Here is a 24,411-nt window from a genome sequence, read left to right on the forward strand (position 1 = left end):
GGATGTAAAAAATAAGGATGAGGGGAAGATCTCAGCCTCTTAGAGATTCAGCAGATCTCTGAAATAGGTTATAAGTATCTTCTTTTAAAGAAAAATCTGTATCATGATACCACTCGATATGTCAATAAATATATTCAGAGATGGGAAAATGAGTTGTACACATGTAGATGTGGTAGTAGGTGAACAGCAGTTTGTTTTTAACACACTTTTCACATGGTTATGCAAACTGATTACTCATGACATAAAACAAAACCAAAGCCCTAACAATATATAGTTTTGCTAAGCACACAGTTGATTCTTTGACTGCATATCCTCATAGAAGTGCTTCTCGCCTCTTCCTCCCCATGAAATATGGCTATTATAGTGGATTTTGGCCTGTGTGCAGTATGGTCATTGGACTTTAGATTTAAGAGAATTTACTTTGTAAACTTAATCAGGGGAGCAGGACTGTATTTTACTGTACATTTGTAAAGTGCGCAACACAATGCTCCTGTACTGCTTGTGGCTTCTAGGCACTCCCATAATACGAATGATGATAAGGGAGTGGTGTTGCGGGATGTGCTAAACCACTCCTCCTCTGTGGTTTTTTGTTTTTTGGCCTTTTTCTTCTTGCAAGTTGAGTTTATGCTGTCCGTGAACAAACTATGCAGCTATGATTGTCTCCAGAAAGCTGCGACTCTCTTCCTTGAGTTAGGACCCATAGCAGTTTTGGGGAAGGGGTGGAATTTACCAAAGGGATGTATGGCCTGTTTCCTCCCTGTTTTATATTGAACTACATTTTGCTTCATATAATCTTTTATTTCACATGATTGATTCAAAAAAAGGACTGTGGATTTTTGTATGTAGATATGATTTCAATAGTAGACGTAATATGCAATTGAAACTTAATGTGCTCGCTAAAAGCAATAATTTGCTAAAAAAACAGTATGAGCCATCAAAGTTGGAAGGATATATAGATATAGGCAATGCAGAGAAACAGGTGTAATTTTCATATTAGATGTTTATATTAAAAGTTAATTTAAAAGTATTTATTTTACTGTTTCCTTTCACTTAAATCTATTTCAATGATACTCCTTACAGTAGTAAGGTTTTGTTGAAAGTTGTTTAATATTAATGTTCTTTTTTCCTTAGGAAGCCATATTTTTGTCAAGATACTTTTCTATATCTGGTTTAGTAGCATCTGTACTGTGAGTTTTGATGTCTTACATTCTGGCTTCTTTGTTCATGGTGCTTTCAGTTCTTCCCTATTTTAATAAAAGTTTCTAGGATTCTACTTAATTGGTTTGTCACTCAAGGAGAATCAGAGCTTCAGGCAAATTAAGTGTGCAAGAAATTAGATAACAAAGAAATAGAGATTTTTGTCCTTATGTTGGCTCTGAAAAATCCATTATTCATCATCTTATTGTTTCTAAATACTGAAGTAAAATTTTCTAACACAATAAGAAAATTCCTTTAGAAATGGAATAAATTGCTTGCCAGTTCAAAGGCTGCATTTTGAAATCAAGATTACTAAACATGATGCAATCAAGCTGAATATTTAAAAGTGCAAACCTAGCTGGAAACTGATTTTTTAAAGAAAATATTTACTTGCAATATGATGATATAATACTTGCTTAATCGTACTTACTTTTTTATTATCATTTTTTTCTGTAAATATTACCACATTCACAAGAGCAGCTTTGATTTCTAGTTGTGCATATACATGTATTTCTTATTCTGACAAGATTGGGCTCTCACCCATAATTCTCTTCGGTTAATTCTTTCCTGTGAGATTTTCTCACTGAAGGAAAAAATCAAAGAAGAAAATATACAACACAATGTGGTCAGATAAACATTTAGAGTTTGGAAAAATAATAAAGAAATACTTTAAAACCATAATACACAGAATATTTTAGGATGTATCCTGAGTGAGATAAACCTTTGTACTTCATTTCGTGTATGAGCTGATCCTATTTGAAAATAGTTGCCTGCCTGACAGGTTATTCGAAATGTTGTATGCAATATTGTTGTAGCCTTTCTAGTCCCAGGATATTAGAAAGACAAGGCAGGTCAGGTAATATTTTTTTATTGGACCAACTTCTGTTGGTGAGAGAGAGACGCTTTCAAGCTTAGGCTGTGTCTACACTATGCACCTTTTAGCGACACAGTTGTGCTGCTAAAAGGCGCACAGTGTAGCCGCTATTTGTCAGCAGGAGAGAGCTCTCTTGACAACAAAAAAACTTCCACCCTCAGTGAGCGGTGGTAGCTTTGTCAGCAGGAGAGCTTTCCTGATGACAAAGTGCTGTTTACGCCGGTGCTTTTCGTCTGCAAAACTTGTGTTGTTCGGGTGCGTGGTTTTTTCACATCTCTGAACGACACAAATTTTGTCATTCACGTTCCAGTGTAGACAAAGCATACCTCACAGAGTTCTTCAGGTGTGGGAAAAGTACTCAGTGTCACAGCTAAATACAAGGTGAAACAGATTGTTTAGCAAAAGAAGTTAGCACATATTTCAAGGGACCATTCAAGGTGAAGTGGCCTGTTAAGACCTCTCCAGGAAAAGGCAGCTGTAGGGGTTGCTGATGGGTTATAGATTGTTGTATAAGCCTTAAATCCAGTGTGTCTGTTCATTTCATGATTTTTTGTGTCTAGCAAAGTTATGAATTTAAGCTACCAGACTCGTCTTTTGAAAGTTGTGGAGGTTTCCTTGAGGATGAGGACTGACAGGTCAGATATGGAGTGATCACGATGTGAAAAGTGTTCTCCCACAGTTAATGAGGTGTTCTTGTCCCTAAGTGACTTGCTTCCACATTTCAGTTCTGTCTATTGCTGCTTCTCATTCCATTTGACCTGCAAGTCTTAGCTTCATCTTCGAACTGCTGTGGTATAGTTGTAAATTCATATATACGTAATCTGGAGCACTTACCCAGTTCACTTCCATAGTCACTCTTTTGATCCTAAGAATGGGAATGCTGAGTCAGACCAATGGTCTATCTAGTCCTGTATCCTATCATCTGACAGTAACATCTGACCATGCCGACCTTCAGAACATCCCCTGTCAACATGATCTGCAGGTTTACTGTGCATTGTATGAAGAAATAATTCCTTTTTTTTTTTTTATTTTAAACCTTCTGCATATTAATTGTATCGGGGACCCCTCATTCTTGTGTTATGTGAAGAGGTAAATAACACTTCCGTACTCGCCTCCATACCATTCATGATTTTTTAGACCTCTGTCATATCCTCCCCCCCGCCCCAGTCTCTTTTCTAAACTGAACAGTCCAAGTCTTTTTAATCTCTCTTCATTTGGAAGCTGTTCCGTACTTCCAATCATTTTTGTTGCTGTTCTCTCTACTTTTTCCAATTATAATATATATTTTTTGAGATGGGGCAACCAGACGGTATGGAGTATTCAAGGAGTGGCATTATGAGATTATCTGTCTATCTCTTTTCTAATGGTTCCAAACGCTTTTTTGACTGCTGCTGCACATTGAGCAGATGTTTTCAGAGAACTATCCACGATGACTCCAAGATCCCTTTTTTGAATAATAATAGCTAATTTTGACCCCATTGTTTTGTGTGTATAGTTGGGATTATGTTTTCAAATGTGCATTACTTTGCATTTATCAACACTGAATTTCATTTGCCATTTTGTTGGCCAGTCATTTAACTGTGGGATCTTTGTAACTCTTCACAGTGAGCTTTGGGCTTAACTATTTTAAGTAATATAGCATCGTCTGCAAACTTTACCTCCTCATTGTTTATGCCTTTCCTGAATCATTTATGAATATGTTGAACAGTATAGATCCTTGGGAGATATTGTGATATACCACTTTCCATCGTGAAAACATCATTTATTTCTACCTTTTTGTTTCCTATCTTTTAACTGGTTATGACCCATGAGAGGACCTTTCCTCTCATCCCAGGTCTGCTTACTTTGCTTAAGAGCCTGTGGTGTGGACTTGGTCAAAGTCTTTCTGCAAGTCCAAGTACACTGTATCAACTGGATCACTCTTGTTCGCATGCTTGTTGACACTCTCAAAGAATTCTAATAGATTGATGAGGCATGATTTCTTAAAAAAGCCATGTTGTCTCTTCCCCAACATATTGTTTTCATCTGTGTATGCTAATTCTGTTCTTTCCACAACCAATTTAGTTTCAACCAATTTACCTAGGCATGAAGTTAGGATTACCAGCCTGTAATTCCCAGGTTCACTTCTGCAGCCTTTTCTTAAAAATTGGCTTTACATTAACTATTCTCCAGTCATTTGGTACAGAGGTTGATTTAAGCGATGGATTACATAGCACAGTTAATTGTTCTGAAGAAATTCAAATATAAAATTGCAGAACTCTTGGGTGAATATCAGCTGGTCCTGGTGACTTTACTATTTAATATATAAATTTGTTCCGAAACCTTCTCTATTGACCTCTCAGTCTGGAACAGTTCCTCAATTTATCTTGTCTTTAGTTAGATTCTTTACCTGTATTGCACATCTGCCTTAGTACGGCCTGCTACCCTTGCTCCATTTTGCATTCTTTCTTAGATCTCCAATCCTACATTGTATGCAACTTCTTAGATGATACTTCACTACCTCCCTCTCCTTGGGTTGATTCAGTGGTCTCTTTTATAACTCTGCTCTCGATACCTTTACTGTCCTCTTTAAATGATGCATTTGTCCTAAAACATCCCAGTTTTTGTTTACACTTTGTTTACTTCCTCTATTCATGTCCTGATGCTGTCAGATGCCGTCTTCATTATACAGATTTGTTTTTTCTCTTTAACATCTTCTTTGCCAGATAACGCTATTTTCCCGTTCTACTAACGTCCTTCAGTTGTTGGTTCTTCCTACCACTCTGGTTTGACTCAGGTCTTTGTCCTCGGATATTTCTGCTTTACAGTCCATTCCTGGGCAACCTCGTTCATTCTGTGGCTTCTTCTGCTCCTGATGACTTGTAGATCTCCAGGCTTGACATCTCTTCCAACTGCTGAATCTCATCTTCATTTTCTCCTACAATATCTTGTTGCAAACTCAGCACAAAAATTGAACCCCTTTTCCCACTCATCCCGTTCCAGTAACTTAATGGGAATTTTTTTTACTACTTTTCTCACATATATGCTTTTTATTAATTTCTACCATGCTCTTCCTCTCAACAGAGGTTCTCAAACTTTATAGCAAAAAGAAAAGTTTTGTAGCACCTTAGAGTTGCTACAATTGCTATAGAGGACAGATTTTTTTTTAATCATCATCAATGGGAAATGAAGTGGTTGACATAATTAAAAACTGTAGGGAAGTTGTTCATAAGATAATATGTTAAGATGGGTTAAGATAACTGCTACAAAGTTTCAGAGTAGCAGCCGTGTTAGTCTGTATTCACAAAAAGAAAAGGAGTACTTGTGGCACCTTAGAGACTAACAAATTTATTAGAGCATAAGCTTTCGTGAGTTACAGCTCACTTCATCGGATGCATCCAGTAGCTCACGAAAGCTTATGCTCAAATAAATTTGTTAGTCTCTAAGGTGCCACAAGTACTCCTTTTCTTTTGGGTACTCTACTGGCTCTGTCAATCTGTTTCCTCACTTCAGCAGGTGGGTATTGTAGTTGTAAGAATGCTTGATAGAGATCTATATTGATCACTCTCGTTAGTGTGTATGGTAACACCCATTGTTTCATGTTCTCTATGTATATAAATCTCCCCACTGTATTTTCCACTAAATGCATCCGATGAAGTGAGCTGTAGCTCATGAAAGCTTATGCTCAAATAAATTTGTTAGTCTCTAAGGTGCCACAAGTACTCCTTTTCTTTTTGTGAATACAGACTAACATGGCTGCTACTCTGAATTCTTTTAAAGTATACTCGAAAGCTTACTGTTCTCTTTTAGTTGTTTCCCCCTCAATATTAACCCCAATAATTACCCAGAAAACTGTGAGGTTATATTTAGCCACTGATTTTTCAACCAGGGTTTAAGTTTGTGTGTCGTGTTGCTTTCTTTCTTCTCCATTAGAATTTCAGGTCCTCTCTGAGCTATCTGAAAAACTAGTGAAATGGGAACATAAAAATAACAAAGGAGGTTGAGCCAGCTAGTGGAAGGGACTGTTAGTCAGACTGAGGCTTTGTCAACACTGCCAATTGAATGACAAAGCTTTTGTTGTTCACAGGTGCTTAAAAAATCCTCCCCCTCCCCCACCAGACACAAGTTTTGCCATGGCAAGTGGCAGTGTAAATGGCTTGTTGTTGGTAGGAGCCCCCTTTCACCTAGGGGGTGAAGTATTTTGATGGCAAAAGTGAGGATAAACTGTGTTTACACTGCCCGACTTCCAGCAACACAGTAGTGTGGACACTGCCATGTCACTAAAAGTTGTGTAGTGTAGACAGAGCCTCAGTGTTGACATCTTTTAAACCAGAATCTGTAGTGTTATAGCCCTTTTCCAAAGCTTTGACAGCACAAAAGGGTTGAAAAGCAGCTGGGTTTGGGCTGAGAGTTTCCCCCTTTGTGGGTTAGCTCTCAGCTGGTACTACTTGGTCCTAATGGTAAAGAGCAGGGAGGGGCTCAGACGCATCAGGCACGGCCATAGTGCTGTGCTTGGCTATTCTTAGCTTGTGTATGGTCCCTTGGGACTCATTGCAAGCTAACGAGTGCTAGAGCAAGTCCTCCGAGTAAGATCCACTTTAAAAATGTCAACTGTAATAGCCTTCCCCATATCTTTTCTGAGCACAGTGGATACTCAGCACTCCAAAGAATCTGGACGTTGTTATTTAACACCTTTTATATTCAGTGATCTGACATTTTGGATAAAGAAAACTTTTGTTAAAGATTTAATATATGTGTTGAATTAAGGTGTTAAAGCTCACAAGAAAATCCTGAGACAGCATAACCTGTATTTGTGTTAGAAGCAAAGAAGCAAAAAGAAAGGCCCATGTTAATTGAAAATAACATAAAGTATTTAACAGATCATTTAAAAATATGACATAGTGAATTGAGCTATATAATGGCTATATACTATACTATGTGCTATATAAGAAAAAGGGAACGGAAGGGGAAAATAGTATGTCTGCATATTCCAATTAGAATGTTGTTGAAGCATATTTTAGACATTCTCCTTTCTACCATACCTTAAATGAATGTGAAATGCTGTGATTCTGTGTGATTGGCTGATTTTTTTTTTCACTGCATATTGGGCTTAAATTTTCTGTGGTCTCTCTCAAGTTCATTTACTTGGAGAGGAAAAAGCAACAACCCAAAGACAAAAAGGTACCATGCTAAGAGTATGGAGATACTATTTTGTTTCTCTGTCTCCATTTTAATCTCAGTTCTCTATTCCCCTCACACTAGAAATATTCAGTGATAGGAATAGGATGAAGGTAGATGACAATAAAATGGTTTAAAGTTCTTGTAGAAATCATGTTGGAGTGCATATTTGAGTTTGCTTAATCTTAATTTTATTAGAAGAACATGCAGATATTTGAACACTAAGTAACTCAGTTAAGCAGAAACTACTATTAGGTAGTTTTAAGCCTCCAGACTCAGTACTTAATCACAATGGTGAATAGTTATTCATGCTTACTGTATGATTAGAATTATTTTTAACTCCCAAGTGCAGTAGCTCAGGTCTACTCAATACTACAAGTTAACTTTTGTCAGTGAAATCAACGTACAGTGCCAAGTAGTATCATTTACAAATGTAGTAGTGCTTGACTTCTACTTCAGATGCTAAAGCAGTTGACAGTAATTTGCCTTATAGTTTGTTAGCATTCCTTCATCCAGTCTCTGTTGGCCATTACATGCATGGAACCTGTTAGTTTGAAATTACAGTATCTTTTGATTATATACTGTGTGTACTCCTACCATACATGTTGAAGGCTGACATTAATGTTGATTAGAATTACTAGTATCTAAGAAGATTATCTAGTTATTTGAATACTATAATTTATAAAGGCAACTTTGTAAAAGGAGGGATTAGATTCATCAAAAAAGATTGAGTTATAATTTGGGATTTGTCACACTATTTTTCTTCATATTTTCATACCAATGAAAGGTAATGAAAGTGGAGCAAAATCTTTCAAAGTACAGAACCTCTTTGATATCTGGGTACAAAAGTCAATGTTCTGCCTTATAACTTTTTTTTGCATCATTCAGTGCCTATTAAAGAAAGGATCATAATCTGCTTAGTTTACTTTTGTGATAGACGGCATAGGGGTATCTATTGTGATTCACCTGCTATTGCAAAACGACTTTAATTTTCTTTGCAACCTTTTAAGACTTAAAATAAGATACATGTGTTTACTATAGGTAATGATACTGAATTGATATGGTATGTAGAAATTGTGGGCCAGACGCAAAGATACTAATGGAAGTAAAAATTGTATGCTAATGAAGTGCTTCTAACTTGCACTTGAAAGAGCAGAAAGGGGGGTGTATCAGGAAAGCAGCTAATGAGGTTATAAGGAAATGAAATGAGCAGGCAGGGAGTACCTTATCTGACACTCCAGTCTACACTGACATGTAACTGAATGCCACTATTTGCATTTCCTCTGAATTTTTACCTACTAAATTGATGCTATTGACAGCATTGTTAAACATAAAAAAATTATATAGTATAACACATTTTTAAATTGGCCTTTGAAAGTATGAAGTTGGATGTCTGAAGTCTTAAACATTTTTATTTATGCAGCTCTGGATATTTATACAGTGTTTAGCAAACTGTGGATAAGGCATTCTGCGTACAACAGTTTATAATACCAGGGTAGTTGCTGACCAATGTGAGATGTTCTTTAAAAGACAGATAGTGTAACTCAAACCAAAATAGGGCAAACATTTGATTTGTGAGAGTGTGTTGAACATACGTGTCGTATGCAAAAATTGAAATGATTTTTTATTATAGAACTCCAAAATAATGAAATCTGAAACATATCCCTTGGATTTAAGACCAATCTTCAGAATTTCATAGATAGTCAATATACCGCTATTATACCATCTACCTTTGTTTAATGCTCTTATTTAACTTCAACAGATACCAAGTGGAAGATGAGTCCTCCCTTTTGGATGAAATGCCACTAATGATGTCGGAAGAAGGCTTTGAAAATGATGAAAGTGATTACCATACTTTACCAAGAGCCAGAGTTTCTCACAGAAAGAGAGGCTTAGAATGGTTTATCTGTGGTGGATGGAAATTCCTTTGTGCCAGGTTTGTTGCATGCTGCTATTTGTTGTTATGTCATAGAATAAATTAAATGTTTTTAGTTTTATATGAATGTCCGTGTGTGTGTATAAATATGTGTATGTATATATGATATTGTGTGTGCACATGTATGTGCATAAAATTGATGTGGTGGTGATATTCATGTGATAAATTCTATTTATTATGCACATTTTTGACCACCTCATCTGTTTTCTGTCAATCCATTATTGCCACTTTGGAACTTAATATAACTTTTCAAACAGCTGCTGCAGTGCACCTTCCTTTTTTCTTAAATCAGCTTGCCAGAAAAAAATGTAGTGCTTTCCCCTAAAATAGATTAACCCCATACTTACACCTGTCAAGGGGCCCAGAATGGGCAGTATTCAGTGTTGGTCCTCACTTCCAGTTAAAACTCTACCTGGAGAGAAGATAGTAATATTTTCATTGATCTCCCTGACAGTGTTAATACTAATTTACTAACAGTGAGTAACACCTAGATTTGTTTGATGTTGGTGAAAAGGAAAAGTAAATTCATGCATTATAAGTTAACATTTCAAATAGAAGGTACATATAACTGATATCCCTGGAGTGAATAAAGTAGAATTAGCTCTTGTTACTTTACTGTTGTTTATTAGTCTCTGGTGCTGAATTCTTATGCCTTTGGTGGAGGCCCATCAGTAAATTACAGCATTGTATTCATTCTGTGCTATGTTACTTTGTTTATAGTAAAACTGTTTTTCCTCGTGTGCAACTTGCTGTGTGGGCAGATCCCTGTGGCTGTATGGAGCTCTGAAAGCTTCATGAAGGCTCTGTATGGGTGAAGGATTCATCAGCATATAACAGCTTGCAGAATTTCTGATGATGCTTTTGAACCATGCTAAATAATAATTACCACTCACACTGTGGAGTTACATAAGTTTACATTCTAACCCTTTATTATAGCTGTTCATACACTTAAGTAACATTCACGTTTTGGGCTGAAAATTTCCAGGCTGTCTCTCCTTTCAGATGAATTTTTTTGAAAGGTTGAGCCAAAATGGTTTAGCCATTTTTGTGAGGGCTATTGCATATGTGTGTGTGGGAAATATTTTATGAAGTGTTTTTGTTTTATTTTTTCTACCTTCTTGAACACTCAGTTTTATGCATTTATGTGCAGTGCCAGTAGAATATTGATTAAGAACTTTAGTGCCTGTGGATTATTTTCAGTTAGTTAGTAAAACAAAGTTTTCAATACACCCCCACCCCCCAAAAAAGGGGGGGGAGGAGGGAGCAGGCCTCAGTGGGAGACAACAGCAGGCTGTATAGTGGGCAGCCTTGGAGTTGGATGGAGAGGGTAGGCTGGATCACTGGGTTGAGAAAAATAGCTTGTTGCTGGCAAGGGTGACAGCACTGGCTGTAATAAGTGGATAGTCAGTATCTGAGAAACAGTTCATGCACAGACTGGTTCAAACGAGACTGACAAAAGAACTGAACTCTGGCTGGGGGATTTGCAGGCCAGCTCATGATCCTTTCCAGGAGGGAGTATCCTTGGCATTAGTCCTAAGGAGCCCCTACTTTGTAACGCATACTGGGCTGCCCTTTTGGAATCTGAGTTAGTTGGTTTATCCTTTGTGACATTTTAAGACATTGTGACTAGAATATTTGTATTTCTTATTTTTGGCAGCCCTAACAAAGCAATCCTTGTTTACTTCATCAGGTTCTGTGAATATATATATAGGAACCCACTGAATGCTAGTGCTAAGAATGTCTACTGTAATTGCCTTTGAGTAACTAGTACACCAGCACACTACTAGATAGGTAGGGATTACTGTACCACCAAGGGTGCAGAGACACCCTGCAGTAGGGTCAGTGTCGTCATTATTTTGACAGGTTTCAGAGTAGCAGCCCTGTTAGTCTGTATTCGCAAAAAAGTGCCACAAGTATTCCTTTTATTATTATTTTGATTTGCTTAATGTGAGCTGTCCCTTCAAGAATAATGTATTGTAAACATTAACTGTGTTTAGGATGGAGATGAGTGTTAGAGATTTTTTTTCCTGTTTCCAGAGTGGCAGACCCAACTGTAAAACAATAAGGCTGTCTCTTACTGTGTGTTTGTATGATGCCTAGCACAATGGGGCCTTGATTTCATTTGTGTACTCTAGTGAGAGCTCCTACCACAGGGAGCAAAATCATTTTGGTCACTGTCAATTTATGAGATATAGCTCTGTAAAATTGTCACACACAAGCTTGAGGTGGGTATGGAGAGTTCAAAAGAGAGAAGACAGACCAAAAAAATTATTTTTTTAAAATTTCATAATTTTTGGGGCTCCACCTCTTGGTTTTTGAACTCTTGGGGTTTGCAATACTGAGCTTCTCAAAATTGCAAATATTTTTGTATGTCAAAAGTCTTTGATTACGGTCATCTTATTTGAAAATGTCTGAACTGTTTTTGCTCAAACTTTCAAAAATATCACTCTAGCAGAGAACAAATGTGGGAAATTTGACTAAGTTAAACGCATATGAATAAGTCCCTGGGCTTTGGAAACCCGTGGACAACCTTTAACTACAGTATAGAGTAGTTGCTAAGAGTGCTGACCATAATAGAATAGTGTACTTTATTAGGAAATTTGCCTGTTGTGGAGATGAATTTTTGCCTTTCCCATTTGTAATGCAATTCATGATTTTAAATGAGCTTTTTTCCTGTAGACTGTAATGTAACCAGTATAACTTTTGCTTATTTCTTTTTTTCATAATACCGTTAAAAAGAAAACAGTGATATAGCAGCTGTTTTGTGGATGTAATCATTTCCCCCTTAATTTACAAATTCTCTTCAAGCTTGTGAAATTATAATGGACATAAATCAATTCTCTGGAGTTCTTTGGGCTGGATTGATTTCTTTCTCATGAGATTTACATTCCACTTGTTATCAAAAAACACTTTGTCCCTATGAAAATGGTGCCATTGAATGGCATTTCCATATGAAGTGAAGGGGATATCAAATGCTCGGATTAATTTGGGCTCTAAGATGGCCTGTACACTTTCAATTAATCTGCAACGCATTTGTTATGCAGAAGCATGGGAAAATGCTGATCTTTAAGAATGACATGACGACTGTGTTGCTTTTGGCCTGATTACTGAAGCTACCTGTTGAGTACAATAATTACAGTATGTTTTCTTTGGAGAAGTAGTTTCTGCTACTTAAAACCTAATAAGGAATAGCTAACCCTTGCAATCTATGCAGAGCTTTTATGTTATCTTTCTATTTTGATAAAAATGCTGTTTTGAAAAAGCTACTGACAAGTAAGCTTGTACGGTAAAAGTAAGGAGAAGAAAAGAAACTTGTTGCATTAGGGATGTAGAGTTGGATTTTAGCTTTTGACTTACAGAAACACATGTAGTACGTGAAATAGTAGAGAGCCTTTTTAACATTTGCTGCTATTTTTAAATATAGCATTTAGTGAGTGTAGTGGGGAATTTATTTTTATTTCTTCAGACAAAGCAGTATAATTTTATGAACTGGGTTAAAAAAAAGATAGTTAATGGACATACCTAAAGGAAACTCCTTCTATTTCAACCCATCTGCTTATCATAGTTTTTGTATTGACACAACTGGGTTGGTACACTTCTGTCTTTCATCTTTTTTACATTTGCCTAATTTTGTTACTAAAATTTGTAGCCAGATGGTAAAACTCATAGCTAAATCTTAAAGAAAAGGTTTCCTGTATCTTCATAATTAGCATGTAACATCTTTTATTATTTAAAACTGTGTTTTATATTTGGTCTCCTGGAGGCTGAAATCTTTTAATTGTTTTTCATTCCTGGGAGTATTTACTATGTAGGTCTTTACAGAGGTCAGATAAACAAAAATACAAATATCAGGAACATATCATACCATCAGTCTTTGATTACAGTAGGGATCTTTGTTTAATCAGAATTTCATCTAAAAATGAACGTTATGAGATTACTTACATACATACTGCTGGCAATCAAATACATTAATATTGGAAAATGACTTGATCTAGTTGTTTAATTGATGAGCCCTTGAGATCTACTGCACAACATTTCTGATGACATAGGATGTTAATTTTAGCACTTATTAAATCTGAATTTTTGAATGTTTGAATACTGTCAGATTGTAAATATCCTTAAGGATCTGACGGATTTTTGACATGCATACAAGTCTGAGTTAATGTACTCCTAAACTACTTAGGACTCATGATGGCAAGATTGGACATCTTAAAGTCTACACATGAACTGACAGGGATTCCTGCTGTGGTTATAAATTGCACAGGGACTGACTGATTTTTAATCCCAAAGTACTAAAACTCATTTGTTCCAGAAACATTTAAAAATGGAACTGGCAAATCCATAATAATTTCCATCAGCTGAGACTTTCTTGCATCTGAAGGCTTAAAGCGTGCTTATCTCTATGTGCCAATCAATACTTGTTATCAGAAGTATCTCAATTGTTTCCCAGTCACAAACTTTATTCCTGTGTCTGTACTTTTCAGTATTTACCAAGCTGATGGTCATTATGGTGACTGCCTTCAGCTATCCTTTTTCCTACCATATAATTCAAATAAATAGTTTGAGAGCTTCCTTCTGCTCAAATGCTCTGTAGCAAGAAAGGGAATAATTCAGTTGCTTCATAGTCTGAAGCAGATACTGAGGGTTGCAAAAAGCCTTTAACATCTGAAGAAATCATACATCTAGAAATGAGGTTAAACACCAGATTAGGTACTGTGGTTTTTACAGACTAATTTTGAGAATTGATTCACACAATACAAACTTGAAGGCCAGTTAAAAAACGGAGTGTTTTCATCTATTAGTCATAGCGGTTCATCTGTTCATCTCTCCATGCACAAAATTACTGTTTGCCATAAAGTGTTCTCTTGGAATGTAACAAAACAAGTTTCATATACTGTAATGTGGGACTGTGCTCTAATTTTGTTCTTTTGGGTATATGCATTTCTTTGAGGAAGGTATTATTCAGAGAAAGGTGGCTCATCACTCCATGCTAACTGTTGCTGGGAAAACTATAAGGATAGGACTTGATCAGAAAGCAAAGCATTTATCCCTCCCCACTAGCATGGAAATAAAAAATGCATCGTATTTACTATCATCTTATTTTCTTATTCTTCAGTTGTGAAGTTTTCTGAAGATTAATCATGGTAATGTACTTACCTATAAACTCATCAGCTGTGCTTCTGTGCTAAAGTACTTCTTGTTGATTAGCATACTCTCTAAACCCCTGTATAAATTTTCATGTTTCAAAAGCCAGATTTATTCCTTGTCCAAAATTAGACTTACTTTCTTGAGTAAACATTTCAGAGGGCACAGCAGTGTCTCTTTAAATAATTTGGAAAAGTGGGGTGATAGGTATGACTTGCTGCTGTTGGTGTAAATCAGTTTTTTGTCAAGTTATTTGTGTTTGATTTTTTTTTTTTTGAAAAATAAAAGGAGAGAAAAAAAAAAGACAAGGGAGGGAAAGGAAAGAAAGGAAGGCGGGGCAGAAAGGAGAGACATCTGTTTTCATCCACTAGAGGTTAATCAAAGATTTATAAAAAAATAAATAAATAAATAAACCAAATCTTTTAAAATTTGTCTGAGGCCCCTGTTCTCGAAACATTACCTGCTTGTTAGCTGCCAAGTCAGTCAAGCTGCTGTGCCAAGCTTCTATCCCTAGAGGTAGCCTGTTCTTCTATTTAAGCAATATGAGTCATTTGGCTGGAAGTACTGCTCTAGAGAACCAAGCTTTCTGTGATTTGGAGAGTTGCCCATATAACGGGACTCTCCCATAACGTGTGAGCTAGTGTGGCTTTGGGAGACTGCTGCTGTAGGATGCAAATCTGTTTTGGTAAAGTTCGTGCACTGTAACCTAAGTTGGGCACAGTGTGAATGAAATATAATTTAATGCTGACTCAACCTTAGTAACACATTGGGTGACAAATGAGATCCAATGAGGTCCAATTTATGCTTAAACAGTTTCTTGTAGCATTTATTTTGTATGTTTTAAGATAAAGCTGTTACCCCCCATGAATCACAGATACATGCAAAAAAGGAGAAGGCAAGAGAAATAACTGATCAAGTTACCTCTACTGGGGGATAGGGTGACTTTTTCAAATCTCTGGTCTCTGCTGTGTTCTTTGTCTGTGTCTTCTCCACTCTCTTGTTAGTCATAGGCCCTCTCAGAGGCCGGGCTATTTCCAGCTTTTGAGGCTCCTAGTCATAATAAAAATAAAAAATGATGACTCACAAAAACAAAATAAGGTACCAAAAAAAAGAGAGAGAGAGAGAGAGATAATTTGAATATTTTTTTATTTAACAAATGCTTTTCTAGCCTTTTTCTGTGCAAAAAAAAGTCTTTTACCAAATCACATCTCTTATTTGCTTAAATTTGCAGCTCTAAGCTGAGAGAGTGTGTCACATTTTGGTCCGATAGGGATGCGCATAAAAATAAGTTGCAAAACTTATCAAATGCCAAAAAATTAACAAATGTCTAAATTTGAGGCTCCCTTTGCGCTTGAGGCCCAGGTCAAATTGCCCTCCTGGACCCCCCTCTGATTGACTCTGGTCAGTCATTATCTTTTACACCCTGTTCCATAACTTTGCCCGGATTCAGTTACCAAGTTACCTCATTTCTGTACCTATCTATTCTGAACTCCTGGATAAAATGTTCTTATGCATTAAACACAATAACTAACCTAAACTAATACATTTTTTCTTACCCTACTAAAACTTACTTTTATTTGTCTACATCTATCTGCTGTTCATCCCACTTGCCATCCACTTGGTTTTTATCTTACTGGTTTGTTTTTGTTGCCTTGTTTTTTGTTTGTTAGTTTGTCTTGGCACCAGAAGTAAACAATTCCCTTGAGACATTCTGTTTCACCCTCCTATTTACACAGACGAAGGTTTTACAGACCAAGACAAAAATAAGGTTTCACGCAACCCTGAAGCTGTTTCAGTTAAATTCTGAAGAGCTGCATCAGCAGAAATACATTCAAAAGCTAAAATTCCTTTATTTTCCCAGAATATATATAATCATTTCTTTAAATTTGTTTTATTGATGGCATGGCAATCCGTGTTGTCTTAGGATCTCCCCTAATGGTTTTGTATCATAGGACTGGAAGGGACCTCGAAAGGTCATCTAATATAATCCTCCGGCATTCATAGCAAGACTATATAGATCAGGGCTGGCCCTAGCATTTTTCAGTCTAAGCAAACTGCAGTATTTATTTTTATTTCTAAAGCAGGATGATATTTTGCCATTACTTAAATAGCATACAAAGGTAAAAGATACAATCACCCCATCAACCTTACACTTTTACCAAAAATCCAGATGTAAATATGGAAGTACACAGTAAAGGGGGCGATCAAACTTAACTCTGCCCTGTAGTGTCACCTTGAGGGGAAAAATATGAAAGAATCTGTTGTCTTTAAAAATCATTTAATCTAATCTGGGATCACAAACAATAAATTTATGGACACAGCATGGTGTCAACAATCACAGCAAAGTAAAGGTTATTTTGGTGTATACGTATGTATTTCCATACTTTTAGTGTGTTAGGATTTCTTTAAATGTAGCCTTAATTCTGAATTTCCTTTGTTTGTACTGCTTGTTTTTGGAGATAATTCCAACTACCCTCTAATGGGTTTACTGTTGAAATTACTGGTAAATGCTCTCAAGCTTAACTCCATTTTAACTTAGTTTTTGGTCTTAAAATAACTGTCTGTCCTTATCAATTCCAACATTACAAGGCCAACTACATGCAGTTTCATTCATAATTGTTCCTGGATCTAAATGGAAAGGTCTATCAATTCGTTGGATGGGATGATTTGACAGAATAAAAAGTGAAATCTCAAGTGCAATGTGTTATGTCGTCCTAAAGAGGATAGGGGCTTTGGTCTTCTACATTTTTCCTTTTGTGCGTTGCTGGTGTACATATACTGGTGTATATCTTCTCCGTAAGTTCATTTGACCACAATGAAAAGCAAGTGGGTGAGTTACATCAAATCCGGTGAGTTGAAATGGCTTAGTCACCAATCTTTTTCACTTCTCTCCCATTACCTTTAGCTAGGTTTGGTCAAAGTTAAACAGAAATCAAATATTTCTCAGAAATTCTCTCTGTTTACACTTTTAAACTGGTATGATCCAGCAAACATCAGCATATGATAAATGTTTAATTGTAAACCTTATCAGTTATAGTACTTAATTATCCCTGCTATTCAAAAGAAAGCCTTTTTGAGTATTGTAAAATTACAATAATTACTCCAAAAGATTTTTTTCTCTCAGTGCATCCAAATTTACCATCTTACCTGCAGCACTCCATTTTATTTAGAGTTTCTGTGTGCAATTACCTTACTGAGGTTTGTGTCCTTTCTAATGATATCAGTGGTTTTGTACTGCTCAGTTAGCTAAATATCACAAAATGATTAATATTATTGCTATGCCTGGGAGAGAGAACTAGTTGTCACATCATTGAGTCTGGTAAGACTACTGCATAGATGTTTCTTAAAACATGGTCCAGTTCTATAAAAGACGCATATATGGCATCTTAAAATCTACTTGCAAGTAAACTGAAGTTCTTCTTGTATCTTCATGCATTCCATCTTAAGGGATATGGCACTCCCTAGTATTCAGTCCCAGAGTAGAGTATCCTTATGTGTATGGAGTGCTGCTCGGACCTCCCTTGGTTCCTTCTTCCCTGTGACAAAGGACATGAGGAACCTTCCTACTTTTCTAACCTTAGCAGATCTTCTCCTCTATCCTGCATAGTTTAATTTAGCCTTAGTTCGGTACCCCTTCTTCTCAGGAAACAGGACTCTTTTTTTTTTTTTTTTCTTCCAGGGCTGGCCTCAACCTAAAAAACTACATCCCTCTTACTTGTCCTTCCATCCAGAACGAGATGTTCATGTGCACTGTTTAATGTGTTTGAATGAGGCCCATAATCCTCCACTGAGGTTAGAAATTAATCTCCTATATTGAACCTTCATGTTGCGTTTTTCGGCGCAGGACCTTCCTTTTAATGTGCAGGTTCTGTTTCCCACTCCTTTTGAATCAGGGGAGAAACCTTACCAGCCTCCTCCCTCTCATCTGCCCTCTCTGCAGTTCCCTCTTGAATGGAAGAACCCCTTATAGAGGTCGGGGGCAGTAAATGCTGTAGCCTGCAACTAGGTTTTGAGCTGGGTTCCATTAACTATGGAATTTTTTTTAATTACCACTATTGCTATTCTCCATAAGAAATTTTTATTAGTATGTTTGTTTTATAATTATGGAGGTGCTAGCCATGTCTCCATAGTCAAGGTTAAGTTATTTTGCACTTAAAGAAGGGCTTGAGCATATTAGCTTGGGCATTGGTGCATGATGGTTTCTCTCTCCTGTCACTGCTGCCTTGGCTCCTTTTTTCCCTGTGGCACAGCATTGCCATGGATCCAAGACAGAAGCTCAGGAGAGCCCTTACAGCTCTGAGACATTGGTACTCAGGAAGTGGAGGACTGGACTCTTCCCTGCCTCACATCCACACAGGGTGTCAAGGTTCCTTCCCCACTCTGAACTCTAGGGTACAGATGTGGGGACCTGCATGAAAACCTCCTAAGATTACTTTTACCAGCTTAGGTTAAAACTTCCCCAAGGTACAAACTATTTTACCCTTTGCCCTTGGACTTCCACTGCCACCACCAAACATTTGATGGGGTTTACTGGGAAAGTGTTGTTGGGAAACGTCTTTCCCCCCAAAATCCTCACCAAAACCTTGCACCCCCTGCCTGGGGAAGGCTTGATAAAAATCCTTAACAAAGACAGGAATATCCATTCTATTCAGCACAGCTTAATTTTCTCAGCCATTTAAAGAAATCATAATCTAACGCATATCTAGGTAGATTACTTACTAAATTCTAAGACTCCATTCCTGTTCTGTCCCCGGGCAAAAGCATCACACAGACAGACACAGACTCTTTGTTTCTCCCTCCTTCTAGCTTTGAAAGTATCTTGTCTCCTCATTGGTCATTGTGGTCAGGTGCCAGCGAGGTTATCCTAGCTTCTTAACCCTTTACAGGTGAAAGGATTTTTCCTCGGCCAGGAGGGATTTTAAAAGTGTTTACCCTTCCCTTTATTTTTATGACACGCCCCCAAATCACAGCTAGGGTGAAACGCTAGCTGGGATTTCCTCCTGGAGCTCTAGGAAAAAACAGAGTTAATAAGACACATGCACCTCTAAATATACTACCAAGTATATAAAGACTAACAATATTTTCCACATCTCAAGGACAATTTTAACCAGTTGATTCTGGGAAACTTTCACGGGAGAGTGCATCAGCCACTTTGTTAGAAGCTCCTGAGATGTGTTGGATGTCGAAATCAAAATCTTGGAGAGCTAAACTCCACTGAATAAGTTTTTTGTTATTTCCCGTGGCGGTATGAAGCCACCATAGCACAGCATGGTCAGTTTGCAGGTGGAAACGCCATCCCCAAACATATGGGCGTAGCTTTTCCAGAGCGTAGAAAATGGCGTAACATTCTTTTTCACTGACTGACCAGTTGCTTTCCCTCTCAGACAGTTTTTTGCTGAGAAACACTACAGGGTGGAATTCTTGATCCGGTCCTTCCTGCATTAAAACTGCTCCCACACCACGCTCGGACGCATCTGTGGTTACTAGAAACGGTTTGTCAAAGTCTGGGTCCCTTAGTACAGGGTAAGACATGAGTGTCGCTTTAAGTTGGTTAAAGGCCTTCTGACACTCTTCGGTCCACTGAACGGCATTTGGCTGTTCCTTTTTGGTTAGGTCTGTCAGTGGGGCAGCGATTTGGCTGTATTGCGGTACAAATCATCTCTAATAACTGGCCAAGCCTAAGAAGGATTGAACCTGTTTCTTTGACTTTGGGACAGGCCACTTTTGGATAGCATCCACTTTGGCCTGTTGGGGGTTGATAGTTCCTTAACCCACCTGGTGTCCAAGGTAAGTCACTCTGTTTAGGCCTATTTGACACTACTTAGCCTTAACAGTCAGTCCTGCCTCCCTTATGCACTCGAAGACTTTTTGTAGATGTTCCAGGTGTTCTGCCCAGGAATCCGAAAATATGGCCACATTGTCAAGGTAGGCGACTGCATATTCTCCTAATCCTGCTAGGATACAATCTACAAGTCTTTGGAAGGTGGCGGGTGCATTCCGCAGCCCAAATTCATACAGTCCTACATGTGTGGTGAAGGCTGAGCTTTCCTTGGCGGATTCATCTAGCGATACCTGCCAGTACCCTTTGGTTAAGTCCAAGGTAGAGATGAACTGGGCCCGTTCCAGTTTCTCTAATAGTTCATCTGTGCGTGGCATTAGATAGTTGTCTGAGTGAGTTACAGCATTTAGCTTATGGTAGTCCACACAAAAACGTATCTCCCCATCTGGTTTGGGAACTAGAACCACTGGAGATGCCCATGTACTGCCAGAGCGTCGGATTACACCCATCTGTAGTATATCCTGGCTCTCCCATTCTATAGCAGTTTTAGCTTGAGGAGATACCCGGTAAGGTTGGACTTTAATTGGGTGAGCATTACCTGTGTCAATGGAGTGTTATGCCCGTTCAGTCAGTCCTGGGGTGGCTGAGAACGTCGGCGTGTAGCTAGTGAACAGCTCCTGGATCTGCTGTCGCTGCATATGCCCAAGGGTCAAGGAGAGGTTCACCTCTTCGACGCCACCAGCACTTTTCCCTTCGTAGCAGACACCTTCAGGCCACTCAGTGTCATCTCCTCCCTGGGTTGTAAACTGACAAACCTTTAATTCTCTGGAATAAAAGGGCTTCAGAGAATTAATATGGTACACCTTAGGCTTTCGATTGGAGGTGGGGAATGCTATGAGATAATTAACAGCTCCCAGGCACTCTTGGACCGTGAATGGCCCTTCCCACGACACTTCCATTTTATGGGCCTGGAGCGCCTTTAAGACCATGACCTGGTCCCCTACTTTGAACGAACGCTCTCTGGCATATTTATCATACCAGGCTTTTTGCTCTTTTTGAGCATCCTATAGGTTTTCTTTAGCAAGGACTAAAGAGGGTCGGAGGGTGTTTTGTAGGTTAGTTACAAAGTCCAGAATGTTAGTTCCTGGAGAAGGTGTAAACCCCTCCCATTGCTGCTTCACCAACTGTAATGGCCCCTTAACCTCGCGGCCATATACAAGTTCAAATGGTGAAAACCCTAAACTGGGATGTGTAGGCTCTGTAGGCAAAGAGCAACTGCTGCGACACTAGGTCCCAATCATTGGAGTGTTCATTTACAAATTTTCATATCATGGCCCCCAAAGTTCCATTAAACTTTTCCACCATGCCATTTGTTTGATGGTGGTAAGGAGTGGTAACCAAGTTTTTCACCCCATGAGCTTCCCAAAGGCTTTCCATAGTTCCTGCCAGGAAATTAGTTCCTGCTTCTGTGAGGATGTCAGAGGGCCAACCTACCCTGGCAAAAATGTCTGCAAGTGCCTGGCACACGCTTTTAGCCCTGGTGTTGCTTAGAGCTATTGCTTCCAGCCATCGGGTGGCAAAATCCATGAAAGTCAGCATGAACTACTTTCCTCTGGGTGTCTTTTTCGGAAAAGGACCCAGAATATCCGCAGCTACTCGCTGAAATGGAACTTCAATGATGGGCAGTGGCTGGAGAAGGGCTTTGACCTGATCTTGGGGTTTTCGCACTTTTTGGCATACCTCACAAGACTGGACATAGGTAAAAACATCCTTGCCCATTCCCTCTCATTGGAATGACCTCCCCAACCAGTCTTTGGTCCTGTTCACCCCTGCATGGCCTCTCGGATGATCATGGGCTAAGCTCAAGAGCTTGACCCAGTACTTAGTTGGAACTACCAACTGTCTCTGAGGATGCCAGTCTTCTTGGTGTCCACCAGAAAGAGTTTCCTTGTATAAAAGTCCTCTTTCTACAACAAACCTGGATCGATTAGAAGAGCTGAGAGGTGGTGGGTTGCTCCGTGCTGCCGTCCAAGCTCTCTGGAGGCTTTCATCTACTTCCTGTTCAGCCTGGAACTGTTCCCTTGATGCTGGAGACATCAGTTCCTCATTGGATTGTGGACCTATGCTTGGTCCCTCTGGAAGCTATGTAGGGGATGGGGGTGTTTCCGTTGACTGTGAACCACTCTCCGCTGGTGCAATATGTTGGGGTTCAGGCTCCGGCTCAGCCTATTGTGTAGGTTTATCGGCTGCTGTCGGTTCAGGTTCAGTGGGGCCTTCTGGTGTTAGGGTTGCAAGTACTGGATTCAGTGCTGGCAATGGTCTGGTGCTGGTTGTTCTGCCAGTTCCGGTTCTGGGACTGTCTCTGTCTGGGTCTCTGGAACTGGATCCACTACTGCTGTTGCAGACGTTGGTCTGGGGTCCAGGTCCATCACCTCTGACCGGGTCCTGGTAGAAGTTTCCAGAACAGCACTAGGCGTGATAGCTGGTTTAGTCTGGCTGCTGGTGACCATTCCCACCCTCTTGGCTGACATCACATGATTGGCCAAGTCTTCCCCCAACAGCATGGGGATGGGATAATCATCATAGACTGCAAAAGTCCACGTTCCTGACCAGCCCTTGTAGTGGACAGGCAACTTGGCTGTAGGCAGATTGAAAGAGTTTGACTTGAAGGATTGAATCGTCACTTGGATCTCTGGGTTGATTAAATTGGGGTCCACTAAGGAAGCATGGATGGCCGACATCTGTGCTCCTGTGTCCCTCCACTTGGTGATCTTCTTCCCATCCACACTCACAGTTTCCCTCCATTCCAAGGGTATTTGGGAGGTATCTGGGCCTGAGGACCTTTGGTGTGATTCCAGTGCAATGAACTGTAATCTGTTGGGGTTCTTGGGGCAGTTGGCCTTCACATGTCCCGGCTCGTTACATTTAAAACATCGTCCAGCTGACGGGTCACTGGGGTGAGGTGGGTTGCTGGAGAATGGTGTGATGGGACGATAAGGTGGCTGGAGGTTTCCTTGTGGGGTAGATGGGGCCTTGGGCAGCCCCTGATAATGGGGGTGGTCTGAGGTTGTCCCTTCTGGTATCCGCTCCAACTGCGACCAGTTTTTTTCTTTTCTGCCACCTCCACCCATTTGGCTCCAATCTCCCCCGCCTCGATTACAGTTTTGGGCTTCCCATCTAGGATGTATCTTTCTATTTCCTCAGGAACACCCTCTAAGAACTGTTCCATTTGCATTAGAAAGGGAAAATCTGCTGGAGATTTAACTCCTGATATCCAGGCATCCCAATGTTTCACAATGTGGTAGGCATGTTGGGTAAATGACACGTCCGGTTTTCACCTTAGGACTCTGAACCGCCAACGGGAATGCTCGGGTGTTAGCCCCATTCTGACTCTCGCCTTTGTTTTAAACAGTTCATACTTATTCATGTTTTCCTTTGGCATTTCAGCCGCCACCTCAGCTAAGGGTCCACTGAGCTGTGACCTCAGCTCTACTATGTATTGGTCTGTAGAGATGCTGTACCCAAGGCAGGCCCTTTCGAAGTTTTCTAAGAAGGCCTCGGTATCATCGCCTGTCTTGTAGGTGGAGAACTTTCTGGAATGGGAAGTGGTACCTGGAGAAGGATTGCTAGGGTTTGTTGGTATATTCTGCTGAGCCTTTGCCTTCTCCATCTCCAGTGCATGCTTCCTCTATTTTTTCTTCTCCTCCACATGCTTCCTCTCTTTTTCCTTCTCCTCCAGTTCTTTGGTCCTTGCCTCCATTTCTTTGTCTTTGGCCTCCATTGCTCTACTGTGGGCAGCTGCTTGGTGTTGTTCTGCCTCTCCCGCTGCCTCCATTCTGGCTAACTCCAATTTGTGTAGTGTCTTGGTTTCTGTCATCTTTACCTCTCTGTTTTTTACTAACATTACACCCGAGGGTAAGAAATAAAATAAACAAAACTCGGCTTTTAAAATTTTGCTGTGCTGTAATAGGATACCTATTCCCTGATAGTGATTGTCGGCCTACAGAAAAATCCAAAAAAAAAAACCCAAAACCCTAACACCTTCGGCTCCAGGCAAATAGGCAGAAAACCGCTCTAGTTGCTCTTAGGAAAAAAAACCCTTCAGGTCTGTGAAGACTGGTGAATTTCCCTCCAGGAGGTTAACTATCCTGCCTTTAGGTAGAGAAAACTCCAGCTCAAAAAAGACAATTCTCATTTGTCTCTGCACTAGCCCCAGAGCAGAGAGAAAAACTCCAACTACTTCCAGTTGGAAACCTGCTTTCCAGCAGCCCAGAGGAAAAAAAATTCCCTTTTAAAATCTGTTCTCCTTGTTCAAAAAATCAA

General features: G+C 39.2%; 1 protein-coding gene across 8 annotated transcripts in view; it reads left to right on the forward strand.

The window, feature by feature from the left end:
• Nucleotides 1-24,411, forward strand: part of ATP9B (ATPase phospholipid transporting 9B (putative)) — a 290,806-nt gene that overhangs the window by 14,869 nt on the left and 251,526 nt on the right. For 5 of the 8 annotated variants that reach the window (XM_043508242.1, XM_043508239.1, XM_043508236.1 and 2 more), the window contains exon 2: nt 8,988-9,164. In XM_043508242.1, coding sequence (XP_043364177.1) covers nt 8,988-9,164 — 177 coding nt within the window. The remainder of the gene's footprint in view (nt 1-8,987; nt 9,165-24,411) is intronic. The other 3 variants (XM_038389752.2, XM_043508240.1, XM_043508238.1) reach the window with 1 other exon arrangement.

Source organism: Dermochelys coriacea, chromosome 2 (assembly GCF_009764565.3).
Source record: "Dermochelys coriacea isolate rDerCor1 chromosome 2, rDerCor1.pri.v4, whole genome shotgun sequence".
Classification (NCBI taxonomy): Eukaryota; Metazoa; Chordata; order Testudines; family Dermochelyidae; genus Dermochelys; species Dermochelys coriacea.